Source organism: Balearica regulorum, chromosome 1 (genome assembly GCF_011004875.1).
Source record: "Balearica regulorum gibbericeps isolate bBalReg1 chromosome 1, bBalReg1.pri, whole genome shotgun sequence".
Classification (NCBI taxonomy): Eukaryota; Metazoa; Chordata; class Aves; order Gruiformes; family Gruidae; genus Balearica; species Balearica regulorum.
The window spans coordinates 147,984,755-148,003,063 of record NC_046184.1 but is presented as its reverse complement, the minus strand read 5'-3'; the positions used below and the strand labels follow the sequence as shown (position 1 = coordinate 148,003,063).

Below are 18,309 nucleotides of genomic sequence, written 5' to 3'. Positions count from 1 at the left end.
AGAGCAATTACAAAAGAAAAAGACCATGATCAAAAAATAGCTGTCAGTGGTTCTGTTAAAGGATGTAACACTTTGAAACTTCAGGAATTTCTCTCCTTTTCAACTCTGAAAGGAAAATGGGAGACAAGGAACAGAGATGGTTCTGCATCCCTCCAAAGCTAGCCTTCATATTGGACAGGAGCACTGGTCTGGCACTGTGCTTTCACCGAGGCAGGCCAGGAGCAAGGACAGGAGGGCCGGTTCCATGCCTGCACTACCACATACCGGACAAGTCTGAACTTCTTCCAAGAGAGAGACATACCAGATACTTCAACCACCAACAGGAATGGATGAGATATAGCACAAACATGGTTTATGAAGAACTTGGAGAACAGCATTTACAAGAACATGAGTTTGTGCTCACCAAGCCCAAACAGCAATACTTCAAAGGCAATGAAGCACTACTGGACAAAGATGGACTGAAAGCTATTTTATCATGTTCAATAGCCTCAAGGATTTTTTTTGTTCTTCTTCCAAAATGTATTTACCTAGTTCCCACATGCTGGTGATGAATGCTATTAAGAGCTTTGACCAGTGTTGCCCAGTCTAGTGGTTTGTGGGCAGTATGGTGCTCAAGGGAAACATAAGAATAAGACCGCTGAAAGACAGCCAAGGATGAATCAAAGAGGCAATTACTTGCTTAGCAATGTTACTCGTGGACCAGTGAAGACAGGGGACCACTCACTGAAACAAACAGCGCTCTGATGATTTCAGATCGACTTGTTAGTGCCCAAAGTCCAAGAAGGCAGCACCACAGAGTTTCTGAGAGTTGGACGTGATCTCAGGAGAGAATACTTTACACTTCAAAAATGAAACTAATGAATTCAGGTTTGTGTTCATGAGAAAGAAATTTCCAAGAGCATGAGCTAAGGCATCAATGTGTAAACAGGTGCTGTGTGCAAGTATCCCTCACAGGTTCATGCTTTCCAATTGCCTCCCAATTTCCAATCGCCAGTACTTGCCAGAGACACGGATCGCCAACTGCACCAGTGCTTCCTGTGAAAGCATGTCTGATGAAGCACAGATGAGATTAACTTCCTGACATGTTGCTTCCAAAACCAGGTCCCCTCAGTCTGCAGCCTTCCAGAATTTCTTTCCACCCTTTATATCTCAAAACTTTGAACCCCAATGATTGCAACAGAAGTACCTGGAAGTACCCCTCAGGTTTGGAAACCAGGAGCCAACATTTTAGAATATCCTGCCCATTATGAGCAACGCTTTGGCCTCTGACTGTACTACAGCAGAACCACAGTCACCATGATGCCACCAGGCAGGGGCAGAGGAGCAGATAGCAAAATCCTGCCCAGAAGCAGGACTTACCTCACGCGCTCTTTCAGCAGGTTCATAGTGGGGTTTTGGCTCAGGGGTATGATAGCTTTGTTTATTTCTTTCTTGCTGCTGCTGCTGTTGCTGCTGCTGCTGTTGCTGCTGCTGCTGCCTCCTGTGATCGTGCTGCAGTGACAGGAGGTAGGCTTGCTCCTGCTGCAACTGGCGCTGGAGTCGCTCCGCCTGTCGGTGTTCCTCCATCTCTCGCCATCTGTATTCCTTTGAGAGAACGCGTGAGCAATTCAAGACATGACATTGATTGTACGGTGGATGTCTCCCTATCCATCCCGTTAAAAATGCACCTTTCTGGTTGTTGTTGCTTTTCAATGTTTGGTTTTTTTTAATTTTGATTGTTTATTTCATTGTTAAAGTATAGCCAAGAGCTAGGTTAGACCAATATGGCATGTGTCTCGTGTTGGGAAAGTTGAGAGTGTACTGCTAAGCTTGACATGATTGGAGAGTTATGTCAAAACTGATTTTTATTAAAGGAAGAAAAGAAAAAAAAGAGTTATTTACACTAAATCCAGTGTAAAGTTCATAAAACAATGATTTAGACCAACACTAGGCCATTGTATCGCAGGGTGGATTTACATATCATGTGTGCTTTTGATCTGCAACATAAGCACTCTAGTTCTTCACTGAATGCCAAGGTCTGTTCAGAAACTTGACCACCACACCAGAACTGTTCCACTTTAACATAAAGCCTCCTCTTACTGCCCAGAAAGCAGTGTGACCATACAGCACTTCTCATATGTGCCTGTCAGCCCACGATGCCAGCATAAATGGCTTTTTAATCAAGCTCCTTTGTTGTCATACTGTCAGTGCAGCTGTGCCCGACTGAGGGAAGCCTAGGACTGGCCAGATAAATGGATCCTATAGCTACTGAACAAAACAGATACAGTGCTTTACCAGTAACATGGCCTGCTCCTGGAGCAGCTGCTGCTGTAGAATTTCCAAGTGCCGCTGCTCCTCTTCTAGCTGTCGCCTGATATACTCCTGTCACATAGAAATTACCCAGCAATAAATTTATTCAAAAGGAATGCATCAGAACCCCCTGGGTGGAACACCACACGCTACTTCCCCAGTTCAGCTTTAACGAGAAACACACTTCAGGATGGATTAGTGCCTGCAGAACAATTTAGGAAGCCCTGACTCCTGAGCATCGGATTTTGGGCCCTTTTGTTCTGAAATTTGGACTCCTGCAAATGTTGCCGGCACGGGCCAGAGCTCATTTATGTGTTTTGGAAGTGGTTTCAAGAAGCAGCAAAATGCACTTGAAGGTTTTGGAAAGTTAAAACACAGCAAGTCGACTCAACACAGCCAACACAAAGTCACATGCAAGTTGTATTAAACATTAGTTTGTTGCACTGGTGCGATGAACTGTTAGCAACAGCTAGAGCCAGGCGTAGTGTAGGCAGAGCTGGAGCAAGCTCCCCCAGAGGGGCTCTGCCAAGTGCAGGTGGGACCTGCCCTGCCATCTCCCCTGCTGCCCTCACCAGAAGCTTCTCCTGAGCAGACGCTGCCAGCCTTGCTGAATTATGCGATGGTTATGACACAAACAAACATCCACCAGGAAACAGATATTAGACCAAACTCGTTTGCTCTTGCAATCTAGCCATCTCTTCACCTGCAGCCTCAACAGGCTGAGAGGTTTACCCGCTGTTTCGCCTGACCCCCTAAGAACTCCTTAACACTCTGAAGCACCAAACCCAAGCTGGTAACATCCTATCATGCAATTAATGGAAGTATGTAATATGTGCATGCGCACACATACAAGCACACGCACACGTTTACAGTGTATGCATAAAGAAATTAATGGATCAGTGATACGGTGATGGGAGCTATAGAAAGTCTTGTGACAGACTGATGAGATACACTATACTGTAGTTACGCACATTGGCTGAGCCATAGTTTGGGTTAACAAAAATTCTAAGAGGGGGCATGTCTTTTCTTCTGAAAAAAAAAAAAAATATCTCCGAGTGGCTCAGCTTGGGCATGTCAATTAACTGTTTGTCATTATTGGCACTGTGCGTAATTAGCATTTCAACAGTTTAAAAAGCAGCTGGGGGAATACCCGGTGTCTGCCCAAAAGCAAATTGCTGTGCTGTAATTAGAAATTTTCCACATATTTAGTCCCATTGGTTAGTCTTCTCTGCTTTTGACTCAAAAATCTTTGAGATATACATAAACACAATAAAATTCCCCAGTAACACAATCATCAATGATCTCATATACAGCGAATTTACATAAGAAAAAATTAAGGTATATCAGGCCAAAACCAGCATTCCTGAAGTTAATGGGAAATTTACAATCAGCCTCTAGGACAGTAGTTTTGGCCCTTTATTTGGGATCAGTATTTTGCAGTACATGCACAGTAATTATGACCCTGATTATCACCCTGATTCAAGTTTTTAAAGGATTTTAAAACATGCAGATTTCATGCATAAATATAGCAGCTGAAGTTGACAGTTTAAAAGGTTTCTCACCTGTACTTTCAATGTATTAAGGGCACCCTGACACAGCTAAAGATATACTTGCTGCCTGAACTGGGATACATTATTAGAGCTGATTTTAAACAGACAGAGTGAGAGAGAGAGAGATTGCATATTTAAGTTTTAGGAAGAAAACCCCTCTGCAGCTCAAAGGTTCCATCTGGAATTCAGAATATTCAAAGTTTATGATGAGCATCTGACCAATTCTGGGTGCCAGAAGCTGACACGCAACAGGGCTGCCCTTCTCTGGGAGGCCTTCTGAACAGGGGCACGTCCTGCAAGAACCACTGATCCAGCAAGACAAGCCTAGAAACAATTTTCAGCTCCAGTGATGATTTTGCCAATTCTGATGGTTTTTAGTCAAGCCCAGGGGCACGAGCTGAATTTAGAATGAGTACTTCAACAAGACTTCTTTTTTTTGAGGGAATATTGAGGCTGCCAGAATTTTCCATAAAGCCCTACAATCTATGTTAGTACGTTTGCTGTCAGAGACAACAAAGATGAAAGGGTCAGCGTTAGGTTGCCTCTAAGCTGCTTTAAGCTTACTAATTTTTAAAAAAATAAATGAGAATTTAGAAGAAACAAACCTATTGTCCATATATCTGTATCATGGACTCACCTGCTCCCTTTCTACCCTCCTCTTTTCCTCCTCTGCTCTTCTTCTCTCTTCCTCTTCCTTACGCCTCCTCTCCATTTCTTCCAGACGTCTCTTTTCTTCCTGTTCTCTCCGCCTTTGCTCACGCTCTTGTTGCCTTCGAGCTTCCCGTTCTCTTCTTTGTTGCTACAAAAAGGGAAAAGAAACCACAAAGTTTTACTTTTGTTGTTATCAAAGAAAGAGGTGGAGTTGTTTTCTACTGTGAAGAGAGGGATTTACCAGGACTGGCAAGCTCTGCAACTGAGTGACAAAACATTTTATGCAAGTGATCCACCAGGAAACTAACTCATACCCAGCACACAACTATACCTAAAAGCAGCCTCGCTTACTCTCTCTGGTTTCTTCACGCACACACGCACAGTCACGTACCATATTCCTGACAATCGAGGTGTGGAAGCCCACTGCTGCTCTTCAAGAGAGGCTCACACTGAAATCTCAATCTTTGAACAACTATTGAATTCTAATCTTCATCAGAGTGACAATTTTTTTTACTTCAACATATTATCTAAATGTTGCCAAAAGGGAACTATCAGCCCCACTGAATCAACTAAAACTCAAATGACAACTATCTGAGCTTTCGGTAAGCAGCTTCTCTTGTAACACAATTCATGGTCTGCTAAGATTTTGGTGGTGTTGGCACAACAACCAACCTTGACTTAATGCACTGCCCAAAACTTTGCCTAAGAGAGAAGGAAGGCTGACCAACAGCACCTCAGCCCCTCCCAGAACATCAAAAGCACCTGTATGTAAAAGAGGAAAAACAGCTGAGCTAAGCTTTTACACTTACACAGATAAGCTTGCACACATGACCCAAGTACAAAAGGGTCCTGGTATGTCTGCTCAAGTTTGAAAAGAACCTGGAAAACAGCTCTAGAAAGCATGAACTGACTCATTTATGTCTATAGAGCACCACATATGACTTCAGAAGAGACATTTTAAATGCCTGTACATTCGTGACCAACTCTTCCTGCACTTCTACAGAAGCATCCAGTTACTCCACCTACCTCAAAATCCCAGGCAGCCTCCCACAACTGCCTAAGTGTCAAAAGACCCAGCTGTCTCCTGTTCAACCATCAACTGGGAATATCTCTATAACATTTACTTCCATTATAGATTTCTATAATATGCTAAAAAATTATAGAAGAAATTTAAAACCAAAAAAAGCGGACGCAAATTTAATCTCAAAAACAAAATGAAAACCTACATTGGTTATTCCTTTTCTCATTTAGGTTAAGGTTAATACTATCAGCAATTTCTGTTGAAACAAAGCTGTCACAGATTTGCCAGTCTTAAGGCACTCCAAGTAGCCTTGCAAGAGAACTCAGATGAAGCTTTTAGTTGGGTTCACAAATCCAGTTACTGGTCTGCTTTTCATAGTTGTGCTCAACTGAACAAGCAAAGGCCAGTGTACACTCCCTGTGTTACTTCACGGGATGAGCTTTCTCTGCTCAGCACATTACCCTGCATGACTAAGAAGCAACTGAAAGCTCAACAGCCTTTTCCATCTTCTGGAATTGATACATGACACTGACATGACAGTGGAGAAGAAACATTGGGGGGAAAAAAGATGGTTAAGAATTAGTAGTATTAAATAAAACAGACTGCTTTTCAATTTTAACTAGCTGCAGTTTTAGGAAAGATGCAACTTTCTTGAAGACCACTGTTCAAATACACCCACTCTGTAACTACAACGCCTTCCTTCCTGGCCTATAGCATCATCATCTCTTCCACCTTCCCGTGCCACAAGACATAAGTTCTTTTCTCCCCCACATTTTCTGTATCTTCTCAGAGACACAGTTTCCTTGCTCTTGCATCTCCTCTCCTAACTAAATGCATTACCAGCCTTTTTTCTCTTGCTTAAGCAAGCTCTCTTCAATAAATGTAGATATAAAAATAGCAAAAGTGCTGCAAGGCAGCTACGGCACGTGGTGCATTTTATAGGTTTCACTGCTTCCCCTCCTTCATTTTTTAAGCACTATAAAAGGATTAAGGAGGCACTTTTATTTCTGAATATACGCATCTGTGTCAAACAATTTCTATATTTAAGTCAATATATTCAGGTGCCTCTTGGCTAATCAAGTCTGACAGGCTCTTTGTGTAAGAAAACTAAGATGTGAAGTACAATAATTCTGTTGCCCTGAGGATGCAAGAGACAGCACACTGCTGACTGGTTAATATGCATATGTATCATCTCAAACACTTATTAAACATATGAAGCCTGTCTGTCTAATGATATTGTGTTGACATTATTAAGTGAATGTATTGCAGATCTTGGGATGGCATTGTTCTCACTACAAGGAAGATGGGCAGAGCTTAGGTCTTTTGGATGAAACAAATTCATCACTTCTTAAATCAATGGAGAAGTAATTCAGCAATCACTATAAATAACTGAACTTAATATGAGAAAAAATAAATTACAAGTTGACTGAGACCTGATTTCCGATGGCATCATGAAATAAACAAAATCACCTGTTAAAAGACAAGATTTTTAAGCAAACCTTGAGCCAGTTTGCTCACTCAGCACCAATAGTAGATATTTATTACCCAACGAAAGAAAAAGAAGGATTCTCTGTGACCAGTGTGCGTTTATGTCAAATCTCCAAAGCACAAATGTGCTGCTGTCTACACGCCAAAGTACACAGAGAGATGGGGTTTCTTGGCATCACTTCCGCCTTCCAGTCAGACACCGCCTCAGGCCCTCGCCAGGCAGGTGGGAAGGGAGGCACCCGGCACCGCAGAGTGCCCACCAACAGCCCGCACCATCCACTTATTCCTAGTCCTAGGTGTAAGAGAAATATTTCACTTCCTTTGCACGTGGCCTTTGAAACCTCAGCATCGAACTACTGGCCGCTAACAAAGGAGAATTTACTTTTAACAAGCCCAGGGAAAGGAAACCTACAGTGACAAGCATCTCTCGGGTCCTAGCCTACATCTTGCCAAAGAGATGGCAAAGCTGGCTGGTGGCAAGCCGTTGCTGACCCAAGCTGGCTTCAGAAGCAGCCCTTTAGTTGACTTCCTACCATCTTTCTGTTGGCACATGGTCGTCTTCCTGACTGCCTCTAGCAACTCTTCCATGAGGATACACCAAAGCCCTGGTCAACGTGTTCCTTCAACTGGCCCAAAGGAGGGGAGAGGGGCAGGGAAAATCATTAGTTAAAACCAATGTCAGTTCTGTTTATAAAACTTAGGCTTTTGAATTTAATAAGTGTGATTATTAGATACTATACTTCTTATCATGCACTACAAAAAAGGCCTGATGTAAAACACTGTTGTCCAATAGACAGCAGGTATAGATCTGGATTCACGGAAATTATGGGTGCATATCCAGATCTTCTTTAGTTGGATATGGTATTACCAACTTTCTTGTACGTGTCAGATGAAAAGCTTATTTACAAGGAGCTAAGTGTTAACCAGAAGGTAAGGGCAGGAACTCCTTAAAGAAACTTCAGAGATGCCAAAACACTATTTTGACAGAGCCCATACAGCCTCACATTTGTGCATTTCACAAAACTGGCATTTTCTATGCCAATAACAAAGAAAACATACAGAAAATACAGTGTAAATACTCTGGCTCCGTGTCCAGTTTTAGGATGCTTTAATGATGATCTCATAATGGTACCTGACATCTCCAAACTGGAAGACCATGCAGTAGAGTGTGATTTACCAGGAGGGGGCAATGCAACTACACATGCAGTTGGCGTATACCAACAAATTCAGGACCTCATTCATACAGTGAATTGCTGAAGATAAATATAGACCCTCTAATTTTATATTCATAAAATATTATTAGTCTGTCTTAGATGAAGGTTGATAAATACATATATTAATGATTTCTTTCACAAAGAATTAGGTAGCCTGGTATCAGCTTAGGAAGAGGATTGGAAAGATTGAGACTTTTGCTTTGTCCACACTAGAGACAAACCAGAAGTAGGACTTCTTACTCAGTATCAATCCAAACTGCGAGCAAATTCAAATTAAGTAGATATGAATAATCTCCTCTTCTGTAAAAGAAACAAAGCCCTGGTAAAAATCGCCTGCAGGTACACCTACATTAGCATCTTGGTTCAGATCAGGAGTGCTCTTTTGAAGTGAATCATCCAATCATCTCCGCTTACCAGGTTTTGTTTCGTATTTTGAAGATGTCTTGGAGTGCCAACCACTCCTTTTGGATGAAATTAAAAGGGCAGATGCGCTCCAACCACAAGCAGGCATGCAGTCTAGGCCTCAGCTAATCCAAAGGAACTCCTCCTGTCTTCAAACACGTGGAGTGAAGTCTCTGGGTCCACAGCACTTTAATTATTGTGCTCCACAAATCTGCTTCTACTGGACTGTACTACTTGCCAATGGAGCTACAACCTACCACGTCAAAAACATCCCTCTTAGGTTCTCATAATCAGGGACAGACACCATTTAATGAAGTTATCCTGAAGTGTGGAGGTCCACACAGAATGGGATTCCACCACAGCTAATTCTTAATTTCCCAAACCAGACTCAGTTTTGCAAAGTACAAACTCAAATGCCTTTCGATACCCGTCACACTGAGCACTGGTGTCTCCATGTTGCTGAACAGAAACACAGACACATGTTAAAACAGCCACGAACAGCTCAGATTTCTTGTTCTAACCACCTAAACACTTATATGTCATATAACTGATATTTATGTAACTAGTCTTTATATGATTTTTAAAGGGGGGGGTCAGACAAATAATCCCCTTCCCAAAATGTTTCAGGTAATTTTCTGCACTTTGACCACGTATCACTTCCACCTCCTAAGTAATACACAAATTATAAGGTTCCTGCAACAATGAGGTTCAGAAGTCACCTATACACCTTTTAAAAAGTAATCTTTTTCTCTAATACTGCTGAGAATTAGTTTTTGGCAGATGTCCTAACACTGTTCCTGTTACAGTCTCGGTCAAAACTGTCTAGGCTCCGTGCCAGCATTGTAAGAACAAGCCCTCAATTTTAATTTAGGAAGTGGAGGGGTACAAGGGGGAGGGGGAAGAATAAGCAACTTGTCCAGGGAGATTATCTAATGCATAAAATTCTTCCCAAAGAATGTTAAAACAGGTAAACCCATTTACTCCACACAAGGAAACATTACAAGAAAGCAAGGCTTGGTAAAAATGTCAGCAAACTGATGGAAGCCCAGAGATTCAATGCCTGACACTAATCTTAACTCACATTAACAAGTTTATCATTGTTTACTGGGTTCATCAAAACAGGGGGGTGGCTTAAGGACAAAGTGACTACATTTCAATATTTTGGCCTTCAATTGTGTCACAACACTGATGTTTATCTTAATGTGTGTCTACCACCCTTCCCCCATCTTAAAAAGCTTGTTTTGGCTGTTGTTTTGTTAAAAATCACTTGGGATCATACATTTTTCCAACACAAGATCCAACAAACTAAGCAGGGGTTTTTTGAAAACTCAATGTGGGCCTTTTTTTTTTTAATTCACTTGACGAACAGCATGCCCACCCCTCCACCTGCAAAGGAAACCTTTATAGCTCATCATTCACATTTATGATTCTAAGGGAACCAGGCTGAGGTTACAAACTCAATAAAAGGTAAAAGCTTTTCTCTTAAAAACTTTACATGGTTTCCCGTGTAACCTTATTCAGTAATACATCAACCTACATTACACGCCGGCTTGTGGTTGCTGAAGTTGTTAGTTCTGTTTTGTATTTTAAAAAGCAGCACTGATTAAACATAACTTTCAGGTAACTGCCTTTTCTTTTTAATTGCTTATTAAATTATTATTTCTGCAACATCCCCGAAAAGTTCTACCCCGTGCAGAAAAGAGGTGCATTGCTTTGTTTCCTTTACTAGCAGCATCATCTCTTTTATTTTAACAAGAATTTCCAGATTTTAAGGGTTGCATTGATTACTAAAGTTAAATGACCTAGACAATTTAATCTTAATCCCCTTCCTTGCCAAAAAAGTACTGCCTGCAGAACCTTGGAGATTAAAGAGGCATTTAAAAGAACTAATTCCCATACTAAGCAATATTTTAGAGACTAAGTATCTCAACTTTTGCCCACCTCTGACAATATCAATAAAATATTTTATTTTCATATTGTCCCATGCTCTATTTTCCTAGCCCCTTTTTATTATCTGCTCCCCCAACAAAATCACTACAGAGCCAGAGTCTAAAAACAGTTGGAAGAGCTATGATGTTTATCTTGGCAATCTCAGAAGGGTGGGGAAGAAAACAGAAGAGAAATGGAGTTTATATGCCTCCCCCTTGTCCCTCCTCCTGGCTTCATGTGTGGCTGAGTTTTTGCTACCAATCCTTCCTTACAGCAGCACTAAACTCACTTGCACATTGAAAAAGAGGGATAAGGAGCATAATGTGACCTGGAAACCTATTTGGAATTTTGTATTATGTGTTATGTAAACACATCACGGGATGCAAATCAACATTTGGTCCTGGTAGCGTCCTCCTTAAACATTACCAGGATTTGGAAAACCAGACTGGGTGTAGTTTTTCCATCATTGCTAAGTGAACAGTTGAAACAGCGACTCAAGCAAGAGGTCATTTAAGGACAACTGGAATTTGACCCTGCACTTCTTGAGGAGGCAGAGGATTGGTTTCACTTCAGCTCTGTGTCATACCCAGCTCTGGCCCGAAGCGCTGGTTTGAAATCCTCCTATCTCTGAAGCTCACACTGCATATTCCATCTACATGTATATAAACGCACATGAGATCTTAGGCGGTGAAAAGTATGACAGAACAATATTGCACGTATACATTAATTTTCTTTTATCTTCAGGTAGTGTATGCAAATTGCATACTTACCATATCACAAAAGTATGACTTGCATATTTGTGGGTTTTTTCAGAATTATAATTTTAACACTAATTTATAAATCATATTTATAAATCTAGGTGGCTTTTAGTCATCATGCTACTATGCATGAGAGAGTAATAAATAAAAAATAGGCTTCTACCTACCACGAATGAATGCCAAAGACAGATGTTTGAGAAAGCTTTAAAGGGAAATTTGAAGCATGTCATGTCCCCCAAAAAAGTAATCTTGAGGCACTGCCTACTTTTAAAAAAAAAAAAATCCGTCTAGGAATAATTAATGTCTACCCTTCTTTACAGCTACCTAAAGTCTAGACATGTTGCCTCTTCTTTGGAACAGAGACCAAGACACAGCCTCCCCCCAAATACCTTCAAACAACCCAGCTTTGGCTCCTGTTGCCTCCATAGGAGCTGCTGGATATTCAAATGCTTTGGAAGACGGCTCATATTCAAGTAGCCAGACATGGACTTAAGTGCTTTGCTCTATGTTTGCCAGTGGATTTGAACATGTTGGTTTCTTTCCTGAGATGTGCTGGGCTACAGGGAACTCTTTTTAAATGGGCGTGGGAATGGGAAAGGCAAGTGGAAGAGGGGCTTTTTTTGCCCCCTGAGCTCCAGCCTCCTGTCTCTACCTCTTCCAGCCGCCTCCTTTGCTCCTTCTGCTGCTCGATGCGCTTCTGCCTCTCTGCCAGCAGCTGCCTCTTGTACTCCTCCTGCTCACGGAGCTGCTGCTCCTGCAGCAGCTGCTGTCTCCGAAGGGCCTCGGATCGTTCCTTGTTTTCCTGCTGCAGCCTCAGGAAATCACGTCGGAGGGTTGATTCTCCAGGCACATTGACAATGGAACTGCAACAAGAGGAAGTTAAAGCCTCCCGTACAATAAAGCCTGATGGGCCATTAAATACCTTTTCCAAAGAAGGGGAACATTAATAAAATATAGCATGATGTTAAATTTTAATCTTGTTGCTTTCGGAGCAAAGAGGCTGGATGCATGTCAAATACACGCTGTCAGTGGAAGGCGTGAAATGAGGCCAAGCAAAATAAGGACCAACTCTGACATTGTGGAGCCCCTGACCAATCATATTTGCCATAAATCTCCCTCCATCCAGAGCTTGCTGGCTCTAAGCCATACGAGGGGGAGCTTTAAAACCTTTAGCAGTCACAGTACAGGTATTCAAACCCTTTGGGTGGTTTGTATGGCTTGTGCATGCATTTAATAGGAGACAGAAATTAAGCATGCCCCTGATTTATAGTCACAGACCTTTACACTTACTTGGCATGGACTGCCCAGAGCCCTCCCAAAAGCAATTATTACCTTGGCTCTCCTTCTTGTTCAGGCACTTCCTCCTCTTCTTCCTCACTTCCACTATATTCATACTCCGTCTCATCTAATGGAAAAGAAACAAAAGCCTAGATAGCGCTTATCTTTCATTTTAGGACAGTGAGGAGTTGCAGTAGCGCATTAGTGAACCAGTTCCTATCCCCTTCAGTGAGGAGATCTGTCGCAGACCCTAGAACTCATTCTGCATATACCAGCCCATCTTCCCACACTTGTAAAGCAGCACCGTGCTCTGCAGCAGACTTTCAGTGAATTCCCTGAACACCACCAGGTTTTACATGTAAGACAAGACACCTGGAGAACTTTGGCACCACCTGAATAAAGAGAACAGGCTGCCTGAGATATTCACTTCATAGCTCTTGTGATGGGTTATTTCCTGTGAGCCTGATTTATGGCATCATTCCAGGAATGAACCTACCACAGACCAAAAAAGTAAAGGCATATATGCCAATATCCACCTAAATACTGTTTAATGCTTGTATGAAAGAGGCAGTGGCCCAGAAGGGAATAAATTTATCTGAAAATAAGACACTTGACATTGTAGAGGACAAAACAAAACCTAAGAGCCCGCTGATAATTGCAACATGAATTAAAAAAGAATCTTTCAAGGGCTTGGGTTGTTCGGAGCTGTTCTAGGCATGGGGATTTAGAATGCAAAGCAGGACAAAAATACGTATTTTTAACAAGCTGCAGTAGTGGATTTTTAGAAGTGGCATACCTTTCTCTCCTCTCTTCTTCCTGGTCCTGTCTATATGGTCCTTAAGCTGGATTCGGACTTGCCTTTCATTTGGTTGGTCACGTATAAAGGGGTGTTTCAAGAGTTGCTCCGTAGAAGGTCGCTGCATGTAATTCTTCACTAGACAGCCTTCTATAAAGCTGAAAAACTTTTTTGACCTGAGAAAGTAGAGAGGGGGAAAAAAACCAAAACAAGACAAGATCACAGGTAAAACTCAGCTCAAACATTTTTTCTGTTCTTCCTCAAAGTCTAATTCCTTTCCTCAAAGAGCATCAGGTCCCAGAGGATGGTACAAGTGCTGTCTACAAGTATGCCTCCTAAACAGAGCTGAGTGGGCTCCAGCTGAGCACTGGGCTGGAGGGACACAGGGCTGGATGGACACATACCAACATACCTGCAGTGCTTAGGCACAGCCTGGCAGTAATGTGCCCTCTTTCACAGGCATAATTGCCCTCAAAGGCAGGATCTATTAGCGAAGGCAAATCATGCAAACCCAGCTCTGCTACTTCTGGACCACAGCTGGGTAGCATCCAGCTTGCTTGGAGCACGGGCAGGGCAGCTCTGGTGTGTCTCCACCTGCCCATGCTATCTAAGGGCATGTCTGCTTCAGAACAGCCATACCACATACCAAAAGCCACAAGAACTGTGGCCAGCATTCCCCTGACACGAGCAGCACTGCGCTGCTTTTGTATGCACCTGGGCTCACTGAGATAGGTCTGCGAGAATTTAAGAGTATTTTATTTTTTACCTGAAGAGCCACACACACAAAAAAATCCTCGTAGAACAACAGGTGGGTGTTAAATAGTATTGTCTGTTCAACACAGGCACTTGGGGTCAGATTCTCACTGATGCAATTTAAGGGTATGAACTGAACTGAGCTCCTCCTGCACACCGCATGAAGCAACAAGGTACGGAAGTTAGCTAAGCTGGAGCATCACCTTCCTAAATTTGCACTTCATTTGAGCTCCTGAAAGAGGACTTCTCCAGATAGAAGCCACCAAATAAGCCACCTTGCAAAATGCCAGTAATGGAAATATTCAAAACCGCATTTTTCTCATAACCTGCCACTGAGCACACCATCAAAACAGTTGAGTCACAGCAGCACTGGCTTTGGCCAGAGTCACTTTTTGATTGCTAGGTGCTCTCAACCTGCTTCCATGCTTGGGCAGCAAACACCTCTACCACATGGTTAAGTGTGAAAACAACAACAGTTTCCATCCATTGCTTCACTTTCCTACTGTAATGTAAGAGGCTGAATTCAAGGTAACTTCACTGGGTTTTTTATTCCTCACACCTTAAGTGTTATTCTTCTAAATAAACAGGTTCATGAAAGGCTTATGCAAATACTGTATATGCATCTCTATTCCTTTAACTTATGCAGAAAGCAAGTATGAGAGAGGGATGCCTTGACAGTACAAATGCATAAATAAGTCAATCCAGGCAAAGACCAAGCCCAGCAAGCAAGCCAAGTTTACATTACGTTGATATTGAATAGGCAGTCAAATCACTTCATTATTTTGACAGGATCACAGCATCCTGTGATCACATTCAATCTATATGAAACCTCTTTCTAGGGAGTATTTTTGTTTCCCATGTGCCAGTTGTAACCAGTAACTGGGAGGAAATCCTCCAATACTAATGGATTCTTCTCAGCTGGCAAGAAGCACACACTCAATTCCAATCGTTTACAATAATTATAGTGAAAGCCTTCATTAGTTTTAATAGCTCCTTTCAACTTAGCAACTAGAACACTATAGTACTGTTCTGTTTCTGTGTTATGATACATTTGAGAAAACATACTACATTTTAAGAGTGCTGCGGGAGCTTATTTTTTAAAATATGGATCCATTTGTCACCTTAATACAGATGCTGCTCTGTCAAGAAAAAAAAAGCTTGGTTTTTATTTTCAGGTAATTCAAGATAAAATTTCTCTGGGACAAACAGAACTAAATAAACAAGGCATGCTTTTTATTTCATGCTTTGATTCAGCAGCACAAAAGATAAGAACAGAGTGATTTTTGCAAACTTAAATTGCTTTACAGTTCTGTGGAAGCAGTAACAAAACAGCATGTGATCAGATACAAGAAAGCATCATGCTACAAAAAGGGTTACAAACAAGACAGAACCAATACGTACCATTTCTTGGATTTTAACCGTGGGGGAGGGTTCCTGGGTATCAGAAAGAGTGCCCTCATGGGATGCATGTCACAAAGCGCTGAAGGAAAGAAAACAAAACCAAACAGAAACATAGAAACGTTGGCTTAGTTGCTCTGTGTCAATACAATGGCCTCAGCTTCCACAACCATTCCCACCGTCCTGACCGCACACACAGCTGATGCACACAGCAACACAGCTAAATGGAATTAGCCCGAAACGACAATTCCACAGCAAAATGTGCCAAGGGCAGCCCCCAAAACAGAAAGAGATTGAGGCATGGATTAACCTTCAGAATCAACCATGATGGGAACATCTGTGCATGATCTTCCTCCAGCCCCAAATCATCTACCTTACATTCTGGTCAATAAAATATTGGGAGATGATGATGGCAGAAGGAAAGAATGACACAGTTACTGTTTCATACAAACTTCCCTCCACCTGCCCTTCTCTCCCATTATGGAGGATGCCTCATTTTTACTCTCCAGACTTGGAGATTTTCTTTACTCCAAGGCCTGACAGTTTTGAAGCATGGAAGGGTCTGTATCAAAAAAAAAAAAAAAAAAAAAAAAGGATTCCCTGCAGAACTGAAATGCAAGCCCGTGACTTTTTCTGACAAAAGTCCTGTTGGTTTCAGCAGACACTTAGTGGGAGTCCGGGATCTCTGCTGGACAGCCTTTCCTCCTGTTCCACAGCAAAGCACCACGGCAGAGCCAAAGCAGGGAAACAAGGGTGCAGGGAGAGAGGCTGCCCAAGAAAGGTCACTAGAAGCAAATCCTGTTTTTAACCACCTTCCTATGCCTGACCTTTGCACCATCAGTCTCAGCCTAAATGATCGCTGCAGGCAGAGGTAACATTTTCCACGAAACAGAAATCCAGGAGAAACAGACTGATGTAAAGAGGATTCTGGATTCAGAAATAAGGGGCCACAACCTTGGCAGAGAAGCCCCTGGATGCCTGAGGATCCCATCTGACCACCAAGCTTAGGGATGGACTCTTCAGCTGCCGCTGGAGGAGGAGGCAGAGCCCACATGCCAGAGGACAGACCAAGGCAAGAGCTGTTCAGCATTTACATTGGATCTTCGCTCACTTCTCAGATGCCCCTCTTGTGCTTTTACACAAAAAGGATCCAAACTCTGCTTCGGTTTGGAAATGAAAAAATATTATTGTCCAATACCAAGCTTACAAAAAACCTCACAGACAGAGCTTTTAATTGAAAGCCATACAGGCAACCCAATGCACTGAGCAAAAAGGTACGGCAAAAAGGAGGTCAAGTGGTAGCTCAAACGTCGTTAACACAGTGCTGGCTGAGGTGTCCTGGGAGCAGCTCTCACGTGGGCATGCAGGCAAGCATGCAATTAGGAAGAAAAAAACCCCCAAAAACCAAAACCCAAACCATCAGACCTCCTAAAACATGAATCACAACAAGAACGTTGTGATTCGATTTATAAATTTTATGTTAACAACAACCAAAAAAAATCAGGCAGCAGCTATAATGAAATGACCTTTTTTTAGCTAGGAAAATATCAATACTTTATTTCAACATGATTATTGCAAAGACCGAGGTTTCAAGCTGGGCTACGGTGTGGTGGTGGTGGTTGTTTATGAGTAAAAAAATTTAATTAACTCACTCTTAGGTACCTTAGGCTGTTACTTTTTAAATACAGAGCTCCAGTTGGGGGTGAGGGTAAGCATATTTGCTAGTTCAATCAGGACTTTCATAAAAATTACCATTAAAAGCCAAAATATTGTGCCTAATTTCCTTTCTTTTTAAATCCTTCTGTCCTCCTCTCACCTATCTGCTGTCTGCCTTGATAGTCGGAAAGAATAACTATATGAGGGGAAAATAAGCTATAAGAAGTGGTGCATTTTTGGTTTCCAGGTTTCTCTGTCAAAAATACCCATATCAACAGATAAGTATTGTCAAGTAGGGACCATTAAGTTCAATACTTTGTGTTGAAGATGGATTTACAGTTTAAGTCATGTCACTGCTAAAATCAACACCGCCCACCAATGGGTAGAAACAAAAGGAAAAACAATGTTAGCATTACCCAGAGCGACAGAAAGACGACACAGAAACAATTGCTACAGATGCTTTTTTCATTAAGGTCGGTTTTCTCGAGGCCCCTCTGCCCCTCTCCCCGGCTGAGGTTTCAGCATCCCAGGCCAGGCCATACACAAATTGGGACACAACTCCGAAACACAATATACTACCCATAGGAAGGAAGTCTGACGCTCGATTAGCTTCCAAATATTCCTGCTATAGAAATTTAATTACTGCAGTCTGCACTGTAGTGCTTAAACACAATCCTATCTTTATCAAAAGCATTGCTATTTATGGGATTTTGTATTTATAGGGCAGGCAAAACCAAAGAGAACAGAAATAACATGTGGATACTTTCAGAAACCTCAAAACTAGGCTTAGATTACAACCAGCATCTCCCAAGTATATGTTTCAGTCTTAATGAGCCCACTGGAGAAGCACACGTATCACTTACGGGGAGCTCCTTCTGCCATCTCTATGGCTGTAATGCCGCATGACCAAAGGTCACTCTGCGTAAAAAGAGAGAGACCATATGTTAGTAGGTGAATTTATCCATTCAGACAGTAAGAAAGTACTATTTACAGAGGCCCTGTAGGTGAGACTGAAACCAAATACCATGGCTTTTTAAATAATATAAGCTACTTTTTTCTTGCAACAGTATCATAAAATCCTACTTTTCATATAATACTTATATATATGCAGAAATACACGCACATA

General features: G+C 41.9%; 1 protein-coding gene across 11 annotated transcripts in view; it reads right to left on the bottom strand.

Moving 5' to 3' along the window:
- The window catches only part of MAP4K4 (mitogen-activated protein kinase kinase kinase kinase 4), a 168,233-nt gene that overhangs the window by 34,677 nt on the left and 115,247 nt on the right, over window positions 1-18,309 (bottom strand). For 8 of the 11 annotated variants that reach the window (XM_075738316.1, XM_075738356.1, XM_075738309.1 and 5 more), the window contains exons 8-15: window positions 18,047-18,101; window positions 15,531-15,609; window positions 13,377-13,552; window positions 12,635-12,707; window positions 11,955-12,165; window positions 4,477-4,638; window positions 2,275-2,361; window positions 1,360-1,584 (exon numbers count right to left, since the gene is read on the bottom strand). In XM_075738316.1, the coding sequence (XP_075594431.1) occupies window positions 1,360-1,584; window positions 2,275-2,361; window positions 4,477-4,638; window positions 11,955-12,165; window positions 12,635-12,707; window positions 13,377-13,552; window positions 15,531-15,609; window positions 18,047-18,101 (1,068 nt within the window). The remainder of the gene's footprint in view (window positions 1-1,359; window positions 1,585-2,274; window positions 2,362-4,476; window positions 4,639-11,954; window positions 12,166-12,634; window positions 12,708-13,376; window positions 13,553-15,530; window positions 15,610-18,046; window positions 18,102-18,309) is intronic. The other 3 variants (XM_075738330.1, XM_075738390.1, XM_075738382.1) reach the window with 1 other exon arrangement.